The 18014-nt window shown below is 60.6% G+C and overlaps 1 protein-coding gene across 1 annotated transcript in view; it reads right to left on the bottom strand.

Annotated features, from left to right (window-relative positions):
• The window catches only part of CEP164 (centrosomal protein 164), a 78131-nt gene that overhangs the window by 19380 nt on the left and 40737 nt on the right, over positions 1-18014 (bottom strand). The window contains exons 7-12 of the mRNA XM_036258217.1: positions 15000-15155; positions 14574-14708; positions 13212-13289; positions 4613-4698; positions 1877-2047; positions 940-1074 (exon numbers count right to left, since the gene is read on the bottom strand). Coding sequence (XP_036114110.1) covers positions 940-1074; positions 1877-2047; positions 4613-4698; positions 13212-13289; positions 14574-14708; positions 15000-15155 — 761 coding nt within the window. The remainder of the gene's footprint in view (positions 1-939; positions 1075-1876; positions 2048-4612; positions 4699-13211; positions 13290-14573; positions 14709-14999; positions 15156-18014) is intronic.

The following is an 18014-nucleotide window of genomic DNA, read 5'->3' as shown; positions in this document are numbered from 1 at the left end:
TGGCTCTGGGCACTGAGCACGGCCCCTCCCCGCAGCGCCTGCAGCGCCATGGCCACGGCGGGGGAGGGGGGGCGCGTGGGTCTCGCCAGCGCTTAGCAACTCCTCCTGGAAGCAACCGGTGGATGAAGGTATCAGCTCAACATCAGCCCCAACTCCTGCGCTGACGCCTCCCACTGCTCGGTCCACAGGGGGCGCTGCGTGACCTGGGCACCTGTGTCCCAGGCGCAGAACAGGCAGGGGCTGCGCTCAGAGTCAGACGCCTACGGCTCCAGTGGCCGGTCTAGTCCTAACCGCAGCTGACGGCCGTGCCCTGGGCAGACCCCTCGGCTCGGGACCTGGTCTGCGCCTGTGCCCTGTGCCGGGCGAGGGCGAGGTGGGCGGGCAGAGGCGCTCAGCGCGCCCTGGGCCGCGGAAGCTCCCGCAGCCACCAGACGACCCTCAGGACACCAGCGAACTCCACCTGCGTGAAGCTGGAGATGGGGACCAACCCACAGGGCAGCGGCCGGAGCTGAGGTGGGCGGAGCGCTCTCCGTCTGACCTGGGCAGTGGGTACATGGGGTGCACATGTGCAAGCATTCACTGCCTGTACAGTTCAGACCGGCGTACTTTCGTGTATACTACTATCTCCACAAAACCTTTTTTAGTTTTCCCTTGACCAGGCTTTTGTCCCCCAATTGCAGCCGAAAGAGAAAACTTCCCGTAAAGGGAAGCACACGACTGACCAGGTTTCGTCTAATGACCAGGAGGTACCGCTCACTTCCACCCTTGTACCCCAGTCCTGAACAAGGAGCCCGAGGGACCAGTGATGGCTGCTTGGAGGTCTCCACTCGCACGCCCCTCAGCCCACCCTGCTGGGCCAGAGCACCGCCCCCCACCACCCGCAGGGAACACAGCCATGCACACCGGGAGGACAGACAGACACGCTGGGACTGGGCTTACCCATGGGGCGTGACGGTAAGGGGGGCGCTGACCAGCACCTTCCCCTCGGGCTCCTCGGGCCCCTCGGGCTCCTCGGCCTGGGGGCTCTGCTCCTTGTCCCTCCAGCAGGCGGCAGGCGGGCTGGGGACCTCGGCCCTGGAGGGCGAGAGAGGCCGCGTGTTGAAGCGGCAGCGCGGAGGTGCCGCTCGGCGTCCAGAGCTGTGGCGGGACAGGCAGGCGGCATAAGCTCCCCCTCGGGGTACAGAGCTCACTCTGCTCTCCCTGCCTCCCCGAGCTGTTCAGTGAGAACACAGGCCCCGCGCGGGAGGCAGGGTGGTGGTGGGACCGAGGAGAAGGTCTACACACAGCAGGTGTCCCACAGATGCTGCCGCCTGACCACTGATGTGCCCAGCTGCCCCCAGGGACTCGCTGCAGCTGGGTGAGCACTAGGGCAGACGGAACCAGCTCCAGGCTCTGGACCAGGCCAGGCCCAAAGGTCCACTCAGCTGGCCTCCCTCCCCCAGCACGCAGCGGGGCTCTCCAGGGGTTTGCTGAGCACCAGAGGGGGTGTCTGCTGGTGGGAGGGGCTGATGAGTGGAGACTGGGAGAAACAGCCCCAGGCAGGACCCCGTACCAGCAGCCTCCGGCCCAGCCCCGGCCTAGCCCCCGCCAGGGAGGCAGATGGGTCAGGGGAGACCCTGCCTTGTTCAGAGTTCCTAAGCTCCTCCAATCAGACCCTGTCCCCCAACTTCAGCTGTAGACGGAAAGCCCAGAAGAGGCCAAGTTCCTCTTCCTCCAGCTCCTGTGGACACTCCACAGACCCCCCCTACACTGCTGCGCCGGCTGCGAACCCACCCCAGCCCCCACTTCCCAGGCCACCAGGCCGCCGCGTGTCTCAGCCCCTCACAACCGCACACAGGGCAGGGCCCACCATCCCCCCAGGCCCCGTCACTCTCACCTCTGCAGGGAGCCATGCAGGATGCGGCGGTCTGGGTCTGCGGAGGCCTCCCCGGGCTCCTCCGCCCCACTCCACGCAGGCTGCCCCTCCCGCGCCTGCAGAGGCCCTTTGCCGGTGGTCTGGCTGGGAAAGGGGCCCCCGAGCCGCGCCCCATGTGAGAGTGAAGATGACCTGGTCAGACCAGCCAGAGCAGAGTCAGGCTCATTTAGGGAACAGGAAGAGAATCGGGGAGGGTGGTGTGTGGACTGTGGTCCATTCCTCCTCCAGGCTGGACCCGGCCCCGGCCCACATTCACGGAGGCACGGAGGGCAGAGCAGCCAGAAGCGCAAGAAGGGGAGACCCCAACTGAGCACGTGCTCGGCCTGGGCTAGACAGCATCCCAGCCCCTGTGCCGCGGGCGCTGGCCCAAGTGAGCTGGACACTCCCGGGGCACCCACCCCAGAGCCCAGCAGCACTGGCCCAAGTGAGCTGGACACTCCCGGTGCACCCACCCCAGAGCCCAGCAGCGCTGGCCCAAGTGAGCTGGACACTCCCGGGGCACCCACCCCAGAGCCCAGCAGCGCTGGCCCAAGTGAGCTGGACACTCCCGGGGCACCCACCCCAGAGCCCAGCAGCGCTGGCCCGAGTGAGCTGGACACTCCCGGGGCACCCACCCCAGAGCCCAGCAGCGCTGGCCCGAGTGAGCTGGACACTCCCGGTGCACCCACCCCAGAGCCCAGCAGCACTGGCCCGAGTGAGCTGGACACTCCCGGTGCACCCACCCCAGAGCCCAGCAGCACTGGCCCGAGTGAGCTGGACACTCCCGGGGCACCCACCCCAGAGCCCAGCAGCGCTGGCCCAAGTGAGCTGGACACTCCCGGGGCACCCACCCCAGAGCCCAGCAGCGCTGGCCCGAGTGAGCTGGACACTCCCGGTGCACCCACCCCAGAGCCCAGCAGCACTGGCCCGAGTGAGCTGGACACTCCCGGTGCACCCACCCAGAGCACCACTGGGGCCAGGGAGGGATGGAAGAGCCCAGCAGAAACTAGGGAGAAAAAGGGAAGTCAGACTCAAGTGGTCAAACTATAGAAACTGTATGAGCTGTGGATTTAAGGAAGAATTCTGACAGCTTTTCAAGGTCCAAAAAGTAGAATGACTGCTCCCCCCCCCCCCCCCGGGGTGGCAGCCCTTCTCTATGGGGCTCAGGCCCGGGGAGCTGGAAGCCCCTCCCACACGCACAGTCAGCCACAGCTGTTCTGATGGCCGGCCAGGGCCCAGCGCCGGCAGCAGAAACGCCCTCTAGCGTGACTCCCGGGACTGCTGGCTGCTGCCCCAGCGCCGGCCCGACCAGGGCAGCGATCAGGACGCCCTGGCCCACAGTGGTGCCATGTGCACGGAGTCCCACCCCACAGCCTCCACACTCCTGTCCTGGCGCAGAGCCAGGGGCTGCTCACTCACTCACCCACACACACACTCATAACACACACAACACTCACACTCACACATATACTCACACACACCCATAACACACACTCATAACACACACACTCACACTCTCATAACACACTCATAACACACACACTCACTCATAACACACACAACACTCACCCACACACACTCACCCACTCACCCACACACACACTCATAACACACCCAACACTCACACTCACACATATACTCACACACACTCATCACACACTCACACATACACTCACACTCACACACACTCAACACACTCATAACACTCACCCACACTCACACACACACTCATAACACACACACTCATAACACTCACCCACTCATGCATATACTCACACACCCTCATAACACACTCACATACACTCACACACTCATAACACACACACTCACACTCTCATAACACACTCATAACACACATAACACACACTCATAACACACTCACTCATAACACACACTCAAAACACTCACCCACACACTCATCCACTCACCCACACACACACTCATAACACTCACCCACTCATGCATACTCACACACCCACTCATAACACACTCACACACTCACACACACTCATAACACACACATTCACTCTCATAACACACTCAACACACACTCATAACACACACACTCACTCATAACACACACTCACAACACTCACCCACACATACTCACCCACTCACCCACACACACACTCATAACACACACAGCACTCACCCACACTCACACTCACACATATACTCACACACTCATCACACACTCACACATACACTCACTCATACACACTCAACACACTCATAACACTCACCCACACTCACACACACTCATAACACTCACCCACACTCACACACCCACTCATAACACACTCACACTCACACTCATAACACACACCCGCACTCACATACACTCACACTTACTCATACTCATAACACATGCACTCACATATACTCACACCCACTCGCACACCCACTCATATACACTCACACTCAACACACATTCACACATACACTCACACCCACACTCATTCATACACATAACACACACTCATACACACAGATACACACAGACTCTCACACACAATCATACACTCACACAGACACACTCACACACAGACTCTCACACACACTCATACACACACACACACACACACACACTGCAAGCCCATCCGGTCAGTTCACCAGGCGCCTTCAGGCAGGCCCACTCTGAGCCCCGCAGACCACATACCCAGGCACCCTGCCCGAGCCCACGTCCCCGGGGGCCCTGAGGGCAGCCCCCACACGCACCTCTCGGAGCCCCGGGTCTGCTCGCTCTGCAGCTCATCCTGGCTGGACTGGCCGTCGTCCCTGTCTTCTCCCTCCGCCCTCGGGGCCTGCAGGCAGGGAGCGGAAGGTGCCAGGTGCAGGTCTGTGCGGGCTCCTCAGCCCTCCCGCTGGCCCGGGCCTCGGAGACAGCACTGAGAGGGGCCCTGGGGGGAGGAGGGCCCGCCCCAGGCCCCCAGGGCGGCCTTGCTGGCTTGGGAGGCCGAGTCGGGCACCGGCCACAGCAGCAGCAGAAGCAGCGGCAGCGGGAAACACACAGGAAAAAGGAGATCCTGCCCCTGCAGCCAGAAGCCCCTGCAGCCAGCTGGACAGGGAGAGAGATCCCCGAGCACCCCGTGTCCACAGAGGCTCCGCCCTCCGGGGCCAGTGACAGGCAAGGATGCTGAAACCACGTGCAAGGGCATGAGGAGCAAGGTGCTGGGGAGACACGAGACGGCGCTGCGCTCCGGGCACAAAGGGCGCCGGCAGACCCCTGCGGGAGCCAGGGAGCACCCCTTTGCTCCATTCTGCGCTCCCCCCGACCCCGTGGTCGACGCCCTTTCTAGTGAAGGGTCATACCATCTATCCAAAAAACCCCAACATATCTCACTTTATATATATATATATTTTTTTATCCTCACCCAAGGACACTTTTTGCATTTATCCTCGGATAGAGCAGGAGGGAGGGAGGAAGAGAGAAACATCGATGTGAGAGACACATCGACTGGTTGCCACCCACACAACCCAACCAGGGCCGGGGACAAACTGCAACCGAGGTGCATGCCCTTAGCGGGAACTGAACCCGGTCTCTCTGGTCTGCAGACCAACACTCTAATCACTAAGCCAAACCGGCCAGGGCCATATCTCACTTTATATTATTTTATTTTTTAAATCCTCACCAAGAATCTTTTTTTTCCATTGATTTTTAGAGAGAGTGGAAGGAAGGAAGGGAGAGAGAGAGAGACATCGATATGAGAGAGACACATCCACTGGTTGCCTCCAGCAGGGCCGGGGATGGAACCTGCAACCCAGGTACGTGTCCTTGACTGGGAATCGAACCTGCGACTCTTTGGTGCTGATGCTCCAACTGCTGAGCCAAACCAGCCAGGGCAACAATCTCACTTTAAAGCCTGAGCGTCTGGGCAAATTTGGTGAAGAAAACCATTCTCGGGGAGTCAAGGACTCTCCTCGGGGAGGGGCTCAGGAGGACAGCAGGAGAGGCCGCCAGGCGCCACCCTCTGCCCACACTGCGAGGGCCCCACGGGACTGTGCATCACCTGGCTCCTGCCCACAGCCGACGCCAGTGTGGGCCCCCGCGCACCCCTTCCCCAAACACGCACACACGCACACACGCGTGCACAGGCGCACACGCAGGAGCAGCCTCGCCAGTGGCAGCCCCGTTCCAGCGCTGACAGGAGCCGTCTGTCCCAGGACACTGCAAGCAGGAGTGGTGGCAGGGGACAAGTCACTCCGTCTTCCCCAGGGGTCCCCCGCCCTGGGCCCACAGGCTCCCACCCCCTCCGCTGGCAGCCCACACCCTGCAGCTTGGCCGACTCTGCCCTCTGATGGGCAAAGATGGGCAGGGCCTGAACTAAGAGCCAGCTCCCCACATCACACTGGAGACAGAAGTGCGGCCTGGGTGCCTCCCGGTGCCCGCAGCCTGGCGCGGCGGGCAGACCACGGCGCCAGTCCTCCGCCCCGCCCTCCCGCCAGTGTCCACCTCACCGCCTGTCTCCCCTACGGATCCCACGTCAGGAAATAGCTCCCTCGCCTTTCTCAGGAGAACACACAGGCCGGCTCCTGACCCACGGGGAGGCAGGCGGTGGGTGAGAGGCGGTGGCCCCGATGAATGCTGGGAGATTGAGCGGCGAGTCAGAGGAACTAGCTGCAGACACTGCTGCCCCCTTGCTTCAAGTCTGCACTCCTGCCAGAAACCCCTGCTAGAGAGGGTACCTGGAGAAAGTGCCCAGACAGACGTCTTCACCAGGGTCTGATCTGCGCCTGCAGGCGTGAAAGGACCCGGCGGCCAGCACCCGGGCCAGCGCCTTCAGAGGGACAGCACACGCTCCCCCCACACTGTTCTCCGCCGAGTCGGCCTCAGGGTTCCGTGCGTGTGAGCCAGTCCCCAGTGAGCAGACCACGGGGCATTCAGAGCAGAGCGCTCTGACCCAATTAAGCAGAAGCTCTGAAACGGCTCAGAAACAAGTCAAGCGTCTGCTCTCAGGTCCCGAGACACATTGCTGCACAGTCCCAATTTCTGTGCAAAGAAAATAGATAAACAAAGAGAAAACACACACATGCTGACATGTACACAGACATATCTCTGCAAAGGCACCGAGAAGTGTCCATGGAAACTGTTCCTGCCCCACCTGTGGGAGTAAGGCCACGGGGACTTGGACCATCCGTGGTATCTGAAAGAATTCTGTGGTCACTTTTGTGACCTTTTATGAAATCCATCATGTGTATGAGTGATCACAATCATTGTCTTGACTCTGGTGATGTTTTAAAAGGTGTATACAGCCCTGGCCGGTTTGGCTCAGTGGTTAGAGCGTCGGCCTGCGGTCCGGAGAGACCCGGGTTCGGTTCCCGCTAAGGGCACGTACCTCGGTTGCAGTTTGTCCCCGGCCCTGGTTAGGTCGTGCGGGTGGCAGCCACTCAATGTGTCCCTTTCACGTTAATGTTTCTTTCTCTCTCTCTCTCTCTCCCTCCCATTCTATCTGAACAAAAAATGGAGAAATGTCCTCGGGTGAGGATAAAAAAAAAAAAGTGGCCCTGGCCAGTTTGGCTCAGCGGTTAGAGCGTCGGCCTGCGGTCCGGAGAGACCCGGGTTCAGTTCCCGCTAAGGGCACGTACCTCGGTTGCAGTTTGTCCCCAGCCCTGGTTGGGTCGTGTGGGTGGCAGCCACTCGATGTGTCCCTTCACATCGATGTTTCTCTCTCTCTTCCTCTCTCTCCCTCCCACTCTATCTGAATAAAAAATGAAAAAAGTAATTGTCCTTGGGTAAGGATTAAAAAAATAATACTACAATAAAAGGTGTATACATACGGTAAAACTTATCGGATGGTACACTTTAAATATGTCCAGTCTATTGTATGTCAAATACATATCTCAATTAAACCGCATATATTTCAAGCGAACAAGCTCAGTGAGCTCGGCTGAGCCTCGGCACGGGCCTTGGCCTTGGCCTGGGGAGAGGCCCGGAGGGCGGCATGGACAGGCCTGCAGGGCGAGGAAGGAGACCACCCTGGTTCTGTGAATGCCCTTCCCAGAGGCTCTGCTCGGTCCTCCAGGCCCTGAAGACAGGAGGGAGCGGGAGGCTGAGCCCCACAAAGCGCTCTACGTGGCGGCCCCACCCCCACGTGCTGGTCGTGAGCTTCCTGGGCTGGAGCCAGCTGCGGAGCTGCCTACGAGAACCGAACCAGCCAGGCCTTGCTACCCCTCGACACCAAGTGCTGGGCCCAAAAAGAGGCTCCTAGATTTCAGGCAGCACCCCTGAGTGCTCTGGGACTGGCCAGGTTCTGCAGCAATACACCCTGCCGGGCCGGCTCAGTAACCTCCCACTCCCCCCCTGCCACGTGCCCCAGCCCCCGCTCCACACACTGCCCGGCTGACCCCCTGCCGCTGTGCCTGCGCGTCCCTCGGTGCTGCAGGAGGGGGGGCCGACCGAGCAGAGCCTGGTGGCAGCCGGCAGCCCAGGGAGACTTGTCGGGCAGAGCTGAGGGCCTGTCAGGCCCAATGACCCGGCCTCACAGCCCCCTCCCGACCCCCAAACCCACCTCACTGAGGGCTCCCCGGCCAGGTTCACTTCAAACATCGTGTTTGTTTTGCCCAACAGAAGTCCATTTCACCCAAACCAAACTCTCCCTTCAACTCAGAGACTATGTGTCAAAATCTCTGTTTTCTTAAAAATATTTTTTTCTTTAAGCCCGGCCGGTGTAGCTCAGTGGCTTAGCGTCGACCCTGCACCAAGAGGTCATCGGTTCAGTTCCCGGTCAGGGCACATGCCCAGGCTGTGGGCCCGACCCCCGTCCCGGGGAGAGATGCACGGAGGAGGGCGCCCTCAGTGCTGCGCACCCCCCCGAACCCGCAGCCCGGGAGAATCTGCCAGGACCCCTGCACCGAGAGGGCGAGATGAGCCCGCTTCAGGACGAGCACGCTCAGGGGAGGCCTCCTCGCAACGTCCCCGACGGTGGCCGGCACGAGCAGGAGCGCAGTGCTGCCTGGGGGCCCCAGGACCCCACGGAGGGGCGAGACTTTCTCGGGGTAGCGAGGGTGTCTGGCCAGCCACACGGCCTCGTTCGTCAACAGCAGGGCCAATCCACTGGCCATGCTCGCCTTATGATTCAGTAAGGCGGCAGACCTGCCTCGGGATAGAGAGGTGTCAGACCACGAACAGCACCCACGGCCTCAGGACAAAGTCACACCTCTTGCGTGGCCAGCCCTGCCTGCTTCTGGCGGTCACCTCCAGCCACACCTGCACACACGCCCTCTTCGTGCCCGGGAAGAAACACCACCTGCTTTGCCGTGCACGTCTTAAATCTCCCCTCCCCTCTGCCTCCGCCCAGTCCTCACAGCCTCCCTCGACCGTGGGCGGCTGACCTGGGTGGGCCTCCCTGTCCTCTTCCGTCACAACCACTGGACCGTAAGTGCTGATGCCCGTGTCTGCCGCCCTCGCCAGGTCAGCCCCCACCCTCCCTGCCTGACACATAACAGGTTCTCAGCAAACACTTGGCTGGATTTTCTAAAATAAACTGTGAAAACGCCACTGACAGTTGCTGAACTGAGGATGAGACAGCGGGCCTCACGCACACCCTCTCCCACCCAGCGGAAGGGAGACGGCCCGAGGTCTAGAACCTCGGGCTGCTGCAGAAGGGAAGGGAAGAGCACATGAAGGGGCCTGTCCCGCAGACACAGGGGCTCCCACCCCATGGCAGGGGCACGTGACATCACCCACCATGTCCAAGCCCAGCCCCATGATCAGCTCTCAGGCTTCTCACCGCAACACAGACCACACGCCAGCGCCTGCCCTGCAGCCCCCCACACCCCGCCCAGGGTCTGTCTCACCAACCTGCCCTTGACTCTGCAGCAGACCAGAAAAGGGTTTAGGTTGAAGGCAGGAGAGGAGGGAAGCAGAGTCACCCTGCCCCCTGCCCTCTCCTGGCACCGCGAACAAAGTGCGAACAAAGTGCGAACAAAGTGCCGCTGCAGCAGGACGAGGAGCCGCCGGGACGCCAGGCGAGGGAGGGGGCGCACCTCGAGACCCGAGGTCTGCCAACTGGGCAAAAGCATTCTCAAAGGCGTGGTCCAAGCAGAGGCAGCCTTGCCCGCCCCCCAAACACAGCTTCCCTGTCCGCGCCGGCCACTGCCCTTCCCTGTGCGCTCGTCCCCGCCTGAAGTCAGGACGCGGGGACTCAACACCGCACGCGGCACATCCCCTGCGATGCTGGAGACACCTCCCGCCCCGGACCTCTCCCCATCACACCGGCTGCCTATTTATATCAAAGAGGTTGTAAGAAACATGTTTGAAAGCGTCCGCTCACCCCCAAAACATATCACCGTCAGGAGGGAAGCTTCTGGAAATCCAGGACATGCAAAGAAGAAAACCCCACCCCCCTTTTCTAGCACCTGTAGCCCATTATCAAGTAAACATTAACCACCAAAGTCACAGTTCATCTGGATCGATCCACTTTGGTATCTACAGTCCACCAGCTGACAGTGGACCAGCGTCCACCCCACCCAGGACGTGGAGAGCCGAGAACTCAGCCAGGACACCGCCTGTCCCAGTGTGGCCCGTCCATTCTCTCCACTGGTCAGCGACAGTGACCCACGCCCTTCCCACGGTCCAGGCAGGGGGCCAGGCCCTGAACACGCCGACACGGACAGGGCGGATCCTCTGCCTGCTCAGTGGCGTGGAACTGCCCTCTCCTGATGCAGTCGGCCCTCCTGACACCTCTTCCCGTCCGCATCAGCCTCGAGGCTCAAACCCTGAGCTACGGGTACATGTGTGAGACGATCTTTTTTTTTTTTCCTCACCCGAGGACGTTTTTCCATTTTTTGTTCAGATAGAGTCGGAGGGAGGGAGGGAGGGAGAGAGAGAGAGAGAGAGAAACATCGATGTGAAAGGGACACATCGAGTGGTTGCCACCCGCACGACCCAGTCAGGGCCGGGGACAAACTGCAACCGAGGTATGTGTCCCTACTGGGAACCGAACTCAGGTCTCTCCGGACCACAGGTCGATGCTTTAACCGCTAAGCAAAACCGGCCAGGGCTGTTAGATGGTCCTAACAGTAGACGAGGAAAATCGAGTTGTCACTTCAGGAAAGCAGACTGAAGGCTCTGACCTGCTGCACACAGACCAGGCCCCACCGAGGGCTCTGACCTGCTGCACACAGACCAGGCCCCACCAAGGGCTCTGACCTGCTGCACACAGACCAGGCCCATGAGGGCTCTGACCTGCTGCACACAGACCAGGCCCCACCGAGGGCTCTGACCTGCTGCACACAGACCAGGCCCCACCGAGGGCTCTGACCTGCTGCACACAGACCAGGCCCATGAGGGCTCTGACCTGCTGCACACAGACCAGGCCCCACCGAGGGCTCTGACCTGCTGCACACAGACCAGGCCCATGAGGGCTCTGACCTGCTGCACACAGACCAGGCCCCACCGAGGGCTCTGACCTGCTGCACACAGACCAGGCCCCACCGAGGGCTCTGACCTGCTGCACACAGACCAGGCCCCACCGAGGGCTCTGACCTGCTGCACACAGACCAGGCCCCACATGAGGGCTCTGACCTGCTGCACACAGACCAGGCCCATGAGGGCTCTGACCTGCTGCACACAGACCAGGCCCATGAGGGCTCTGACCTGCTGCACACAGACCAGGCCCCACCGAGGGCTCTGACCTGCTGCACACAGACCAGGCCCCACCGAGGGCTCTGACCTGCTGCACACAGACCAGGCCCATGAGGGCTCTGACCTGCTGCACACAGACCAGGCCCCACCGAGGGCTCTGACCTGCTGCACACAGACCAGGCCCATGAGGGCTCTGACCTGCTGCACACAGACCAGGCCCATGAGGGCTCTGACCTGCTGCACACAGACCAGGCCCATGAGGGCTCTGACCTGCTGCACACAGACCAGGCCCATGAGGGCTCTGACCTGCTGCACACAGACCAGGCCCCACCGAGGGCTCTGACCTGCTGCACACAGACCAGGCCCATGAGGGCTCTGACCTGCTGCACACAGACCAGGCCCATGAGGGCTCTGACCTGCTGCACACAGACCAGGCCCACTCAGCAGGAAGCTTTCGGAGCTGACACGTGTCAAGATGATGATGAAAACAGGGCACTCAGAAAGAATGTCACCTTTAGAAGAAAGTCTCAAAGTCACAATCAAAGCATATCTGAGTGTGCAGAGCCAGACAGATAGACAGTGTGAAAGTCGTAGGAGATGAGGCTCAACTATAAAAAGGGACCTCAACGGCCAGAGCCGGGCCACCTAGGAGGCCCACGCACAACGAAAGCTTGTCGGCCAACACCTGCCGCTTGGCTGGCCTGCAATGTGAACCCAGCTCCCCCGGGGACTGAGGACCAGGAAGTGAGAGTCAAAAATCACAAGGACACGATAAGGAATCATAAGTACATCGTAATAAGAGACAGTAAGAAAACTCCTTTAAATCTGTGACACCCGCGCTGTTGTTTAGCGGTCAGTTTTGTGATCATCGTAATAAAATGCTGGCCCATACTCCAAAGGTCACAGGTTCGATTCCCGGTCAAGGGCACGCACCTGGGCTGCAGGTTCGATCCCTGGCCCCAGTCAGGGCGTGTACTAGTGGCAACCAATTGATGTGTCTCTCTCACATCAATGCTTCTCTCTCTCTCTCCCGCTCCCCCACTCCCTGCCTCCCTTCCCCTCTCTCTCAAAATCAACGGAAAAAATATCTTTGGGTGAGGATTAACAAAATAAATAAAATAAAATGTGAGTGATTTGTTTTATTTTAAAGTGTTTAAATTATTTAAAAGAATTTGGTTTAACTAAGCTTGCAATCAATTATTTATGTTTGGATAGATCCGAGTTGTTGACCTCATGATTTACTAGTTGCATGAACACTTTGGAGATATTTAGAGAAATGTTCATTGATAAAAGCGAATGGAAACCGAAGTACATGTAGTAGGAAAAGTTCCTTCCCGAGTGCACTGGGGACCCAGGGACTCCCACGCCATGATGGTTTGGGGCTGTGTGTGTTTCTGGTGGCAGAGGAGGACAGACCACGGAGGAAGAGATCGGAAGCAGCAGGACTTCTGGGGCAGGTACTTCCAGACACCGCCCGGCTGTGTCCTGCATTCCCAGGCCGTGTGCTCGCACTGCTTGGTTGACTAAAATATCCCTGACAGCCTCCCCATGTCCCAAACCCACCGTCCTGTCTGGACAGGATTGGGACGGAATGGTTCCCCTCCCTAATCTGTACTCCACCAGGGGGGGGGGGGCACCGGAGGGGGTGGACAGCAGAGGGGGGGCACCAGAAGGAAGCAAGGGATACCCCGGCTACGCAAGGCATCTGCTGCCGGGGCCTCAGGATCTTACCTCGTGCTCGAAGTCGCCCCCCAGCGTCCCAATGTCCAGGTGCAGGTTCTTGAGCAGCTCACTTGAGCTGCGGACACTCTGAAACAGGCATGATCGTGCGAGGTAAGCTGGAGGAACTGGACAGCCAGGGGAGGGTCGGAGGCTCTCTGCTGGCCACTTCCCCAGTCAGATAAGAGGTCTGCAGACTGGGCGTGAACTGAAGTGGGCGCTGCAAAATCCTTTTTACTACTTTCAAAGTCACGTAGAGGTTACCAAACGGGAGAACAGCCCAGCCCGTGTGGCTCAGTGGTGGAGGGAGCATCATCCCAGGGACGGAGAGGTCTTGGTTCAATTCCCCATCAGGGCACATGCCCGGGTTGCAGGCTCAATCCCCAGTGGGGGGCATGCAGGAGGGAGCCAACTGATGTTCTCTCTCATTGATGTTTCTATCTCTTCCTTCCTCTCTCTTTAAAAAGTCAATAAAAACATTTTTTTTTAAATATATTTGAATTGCTTTTTAGAGAGGAAGGGAGAGGGAGCGATAGAGACATCGATGTGAGAGAGAACCATGGATTGGCTGCTGCCTGCATGCCCACAACCCGGGCATGTGCCCTGACCGGGAATCAAACCAGGACCTCTCCGTCCCTAGGTTGACAATGCTCAATCACTGAGCCACATCAGCCAGGCAATAAAAACATTTTTTTTTTTAAAAAAAGTGAAAACAGCCCTGGCCGGTTTGGCTCAGCGGTTAGAGTGTCGGCCTGCGGTGCTAAGGGCATGTACCTCGGTTGCAGTTTGTCCCCGGCCCTGGTTGGTCGTGCGGGTGGCAGCCGCTCGATGTGTCCCTTTCACATCGATGTTTCTCTCTCTCTTCCTCTCTGCCCCTCCCTCTCTACCTGAACAAAAAATAGAAAAATGTCCTCAGGTGAGGATAAAAAAAAAAAAAGTGAAAACAACCCAAGTGTCCCTCAGCAGATGAGTGGATAAGCAGTGTGGCCTATTTACACAGTAAGCACGACTCGGCCACAGAAAGGAAGACATTCTGATACGGGCTGCAAGGTGGCAGAGCCTGGAAACCTCACGCCACACGAAGAAGCCACATTCCAGGACAGGACTGTGACTATACTTCCAGGAAACACCTAGAATAGGCACATTCAGACAGAAAGCAGACCAGAGGTTGCCAGAGGCCGGGGGAGGACAGGGCGTCACTGCTCAGACGGAGGTGTGGGGCGGGGGGCCAGCTGTGGACAAGGACAGGGGACAACAGCACAACACTGTCAGAGTGATGGAAACTTTCATGTTCTACGTATTTTACCACAATAAAGAAATTTCAGAAAGATGCAGCACAGGGGTCTGCAGGCCAGGAGGAGGGCCCGTCGTTACCTGGTTGTCACTGTCCGCCTCGCCCTCCTCGATGGTCCCCTCCCCCGCAGCCGAGAGGCTGACCACATTGCTGTCCTCATGGAGGGGGCCCAAGAGACCCTCCGTGTGAGCAGAAGCCTTGGGGCCCTGTGAAGGCTCAAAACAGAGAAGGAGAGTCAAGGGGCTCACGAGGAAGACCTCCGATGGCCTTCGGGGCTCTCCCCGCGCCCCTGCCGTGTCGCTGTCTTCCTGCGCGAGGCAGCCGTCCACAGGGCTGCCCCGTGACCCCTCAGGGGATCCCTCCTCTCCCAGCTGCCGCTGCCACCCTCCAGGCCGGGTCCCCCTCCCACGACGCACCCTCTGCTCTCATCTGTGGGCCACACGGTGCCCAGCACGGCACAAGGAGGCCCCAGTAGCGAAGTACACGTAAGAAAGAAAAGCATTTACCAGCGTGAGTTCTCCAAGCTGACCGGACTCCACGGAGCTCCCCAAGCTCACACTCTGCGACACACGGAGCGCCGAGGGCGGGGCCTCAACCAAGCCGCGCAGGGGAGCCAGGCCCCCCGGAGGAGCATGGACGGGGGCCAACGAGCAGCCCAGGGCCTGGGCAACAGAAAACATCGTGTTACGAACCCAAGAACCACGTGGTCCTGGGTGCTGGCGACAGCTACAGAAATAAAACGTGCAAACCCTGCCCAGGCGAATGCAAAGCACCTCCGTCCAGGGGCTGCTGATGGATCAGAGCATCTAGAAGTGACCCCTGTGCCCACCACAGACACCACGGGCTGGTCCCCGGTGCTCAGCCCCCGGCTCACAGCTGGAGAGCTGACCATGTGCCCACTGCAGACACCACGGGCTGGTCCCCGGTGCTCAGCCCCCGGCTCACAGCTGGAGAGCTGACCCTGTGCCCACAAAGAACACCACGGGCTGGTCCCCGGTGCTCAGCCCCCGGCTCACAGCTGGAGAGCTGACCCCGTGCCCACCGCAGACACCACGGGCTGGTCCCCGGTGCTCAGCCCCCGGCTCACAGCTGGAGAGCTGACCCCGTGCCCACCGCAGACACCACGGGCTGGTCCCCGATGCTCAGTCCCCGGCTCACAGCTGGAGAGCTGACCCCGTGCCCACTGCAGACACCACGGGCTGGTCCCCGGTGCTCAGCCCCCGGCTCACAGCTGGAGAGCTGACCCCGTGCCCACTGCAGACACCACGGGCTGGTCCCCGATGCTCAGCCCCCGGCTCACAGCTGGAGAGCTGACCCCGTGCCCACTGCAGACACCACGGGCTGGTCCCCGATGCTCAGCCCCCGGCTCACAGCTGGAGAGCTGACCCCGTGCCCACTGCAGACACCACGGGCTGGTCCCCGGTGCTCAGCCCCCGGCTCACAGCTGGAGAGCTGACCCCGTGCCCTCTGCAGACACCACGGGCTGGTCCCCGGTGCTCAGCCCCCGGCTCACAGCTGGAGAGCTGACCCCGTGCCCACTGCAGACACCACGGGCTGGTCCCCGATGCTCAGCCCCCGGCTCACAGCTGGCAGAGGTGACCCCTGTGCCCACCGCAGACACCACGGGCTGGTCCCCGGTGCTCAGCCCCCGGCTCACAGCTGGAGAGCTGACCCTGTGCCCTCTGCAGACACCACGGGCTGGTCCCCGGTGCTCAGCCCCCGGCTCACAGCTGGAGAGCTGACCCTGTGCCCTCTGCAGACACTATGGGCTGGTCCCCGGTGCTCAGCCCCCGGCTCACAGCTGGAGAGCTGACCCTGTCCCCACCGCAGACACCATGGGCTGGTCCCCGATGCTCAGCCCCCCCCCCCTCACAGCTGGAGAGGCTGCTCTCCTTTCAGACCCCACGCTGGGAGAGGGGGAGGGGAGAGCAGAGACGAAGCCCCATGGACCAGACTGAGAAGTCTCGGTGGATCAGCTTTGAAACCGATGAGTCACGCATGCGCCAGCACATTGGGCACAGACGTGGAGAAACACCAGCGGAGCCCCCGGAGCTGCTGTTCTCACGGGCTCGAGCAGGACTGACCTGTGTGACCCGGGCGGGAGCGATGCACCCGACCGCGGAGCGGCTCACTGCGCAGAGGGCCGCTCTCCTGCCCGGGCGGCGGAGGCGGGGCTGCCAGACGGGCCCTTCTCCCGGCCCTTCTCCCGGCCCTCCCGAGGCCCCGCGCCAGCAGGGACGGAGCCCCGGCTGCGGCCAGTCCATGAGCCCGCGGGCTGCTCACACCCTCCTGGACTCCTGGTCCACCCTCCTGGACGACGGCTGTTTCCTGTCACTGCGAGTCTGCTGAGAGGCTCGGACGAGCCCACAGACGAGGAGCAGGAGGCCGGGGCTGCGCCCCCGCCATGGAGCCGCTGCACTAGGCTGGGCTGGGGGCAGAGGCAAGGACTGCATTCCGGGGACAATTTACAACAAACTCTTCAAAATTCACTCTGCAAACTCGAAATGTATAAACCAGCACAAAAAGTTCGTTTCTCTCTGATCCCACAGGGACTGAGGAAAGAAGGGGACCCCGGAGGCGGTCAGCGTCAGAACAGGCAGGCAGCCCTCTCCTCGCTCACAGCCTTGGCCTAGTGGCCAGGCCATCGGGCGGCTCTGAACAGGGCCCACCCCCAGGGCAAGGGCGCCCGACGCCATCAGAAAGGAGCCACGGGAACCACTCCAGGCCCGGGCACACTTCCGATCACCCAGCCCAGTCAGTCCCGTCAGGCAGAAGAGGAGGTGACGCAGATACAACTGGCCCACGTCACCAGTTGAGCCCCTTCCACGCCATGTCTCACTGCACTGTCCCAACAGCCTGGGGCCACCGTCCTCCCCACAGGAGCCGACGGACGCTGCTGAGGTCAGGACCCCTGCCCGGAGTCACAGGGCCAGCAGGGGGCAGGCATGGGCTTGGAGCCCAGGGCACCTCCAAGCTAGTACTTTACAGTGCCTCCTGGGTGTGCCAGAGGAGCCCAGGTGAGCTTCTCTGGGGTGAACCGCGGGCAAACCCGGCCTGCTCCTGGCCACCACCCTCCCAAGCAGCCATGTAGTCGCAGGCAAAATTCTTCCCACTGTATTAATGGGAAATGACAGATTCCTAACATGGCTAATTTTTAAGGTGCTGGGGGCCCGAGGGAGGAAGCAGCATGCCAAGGGCTCTGTTCTTGGGGCCTCTACCAAAGCCCTAGTTAGCAGGGAAATCACACAGTCCTGGCCCTGGAGGATCGTCCCTGCAGATGGCCGTCCACTCCGACGACGGGCAGACGCGGCGCTGTCCTTCAGCGCAGATGCGTGCTGCCGCTGGGCTCATTAACGCCTCCAGGGTGCTCTGCAGCGTAACTGCTGTTTGCAGAGCCACAGTGGTGATTCGAGTTAACAGAGAACAGTGCACACCGGCAACCAGGGGCCAGGGTGCCCACGGGCGGAGCCATGGATGGGCAGCCGCAGAAGTCAGAAATGCAAACAGACCCCAGGGTCCAA

Source organism: Molossus molossus, unplaced genomic scaffold, assembly GCF_014108415.1.
Source record: "Molossus molossus isolate mMolMol1 unplaced genomic scaffold, mMolMol1.p scaffold_m16_p_13, whole genome shotgun sequence".
Lineage (NCBI taxonomy): Eukaryota > Metazoa > Chordata > Mammalia > Chiroptera > Molossidae > Molossus > Molossus molossus.
The sequence above is the reverse complement of the archived record's forward strand: the minus strand, read 5'-3'. Positions and strand labels throughout refer to the sequence as shown.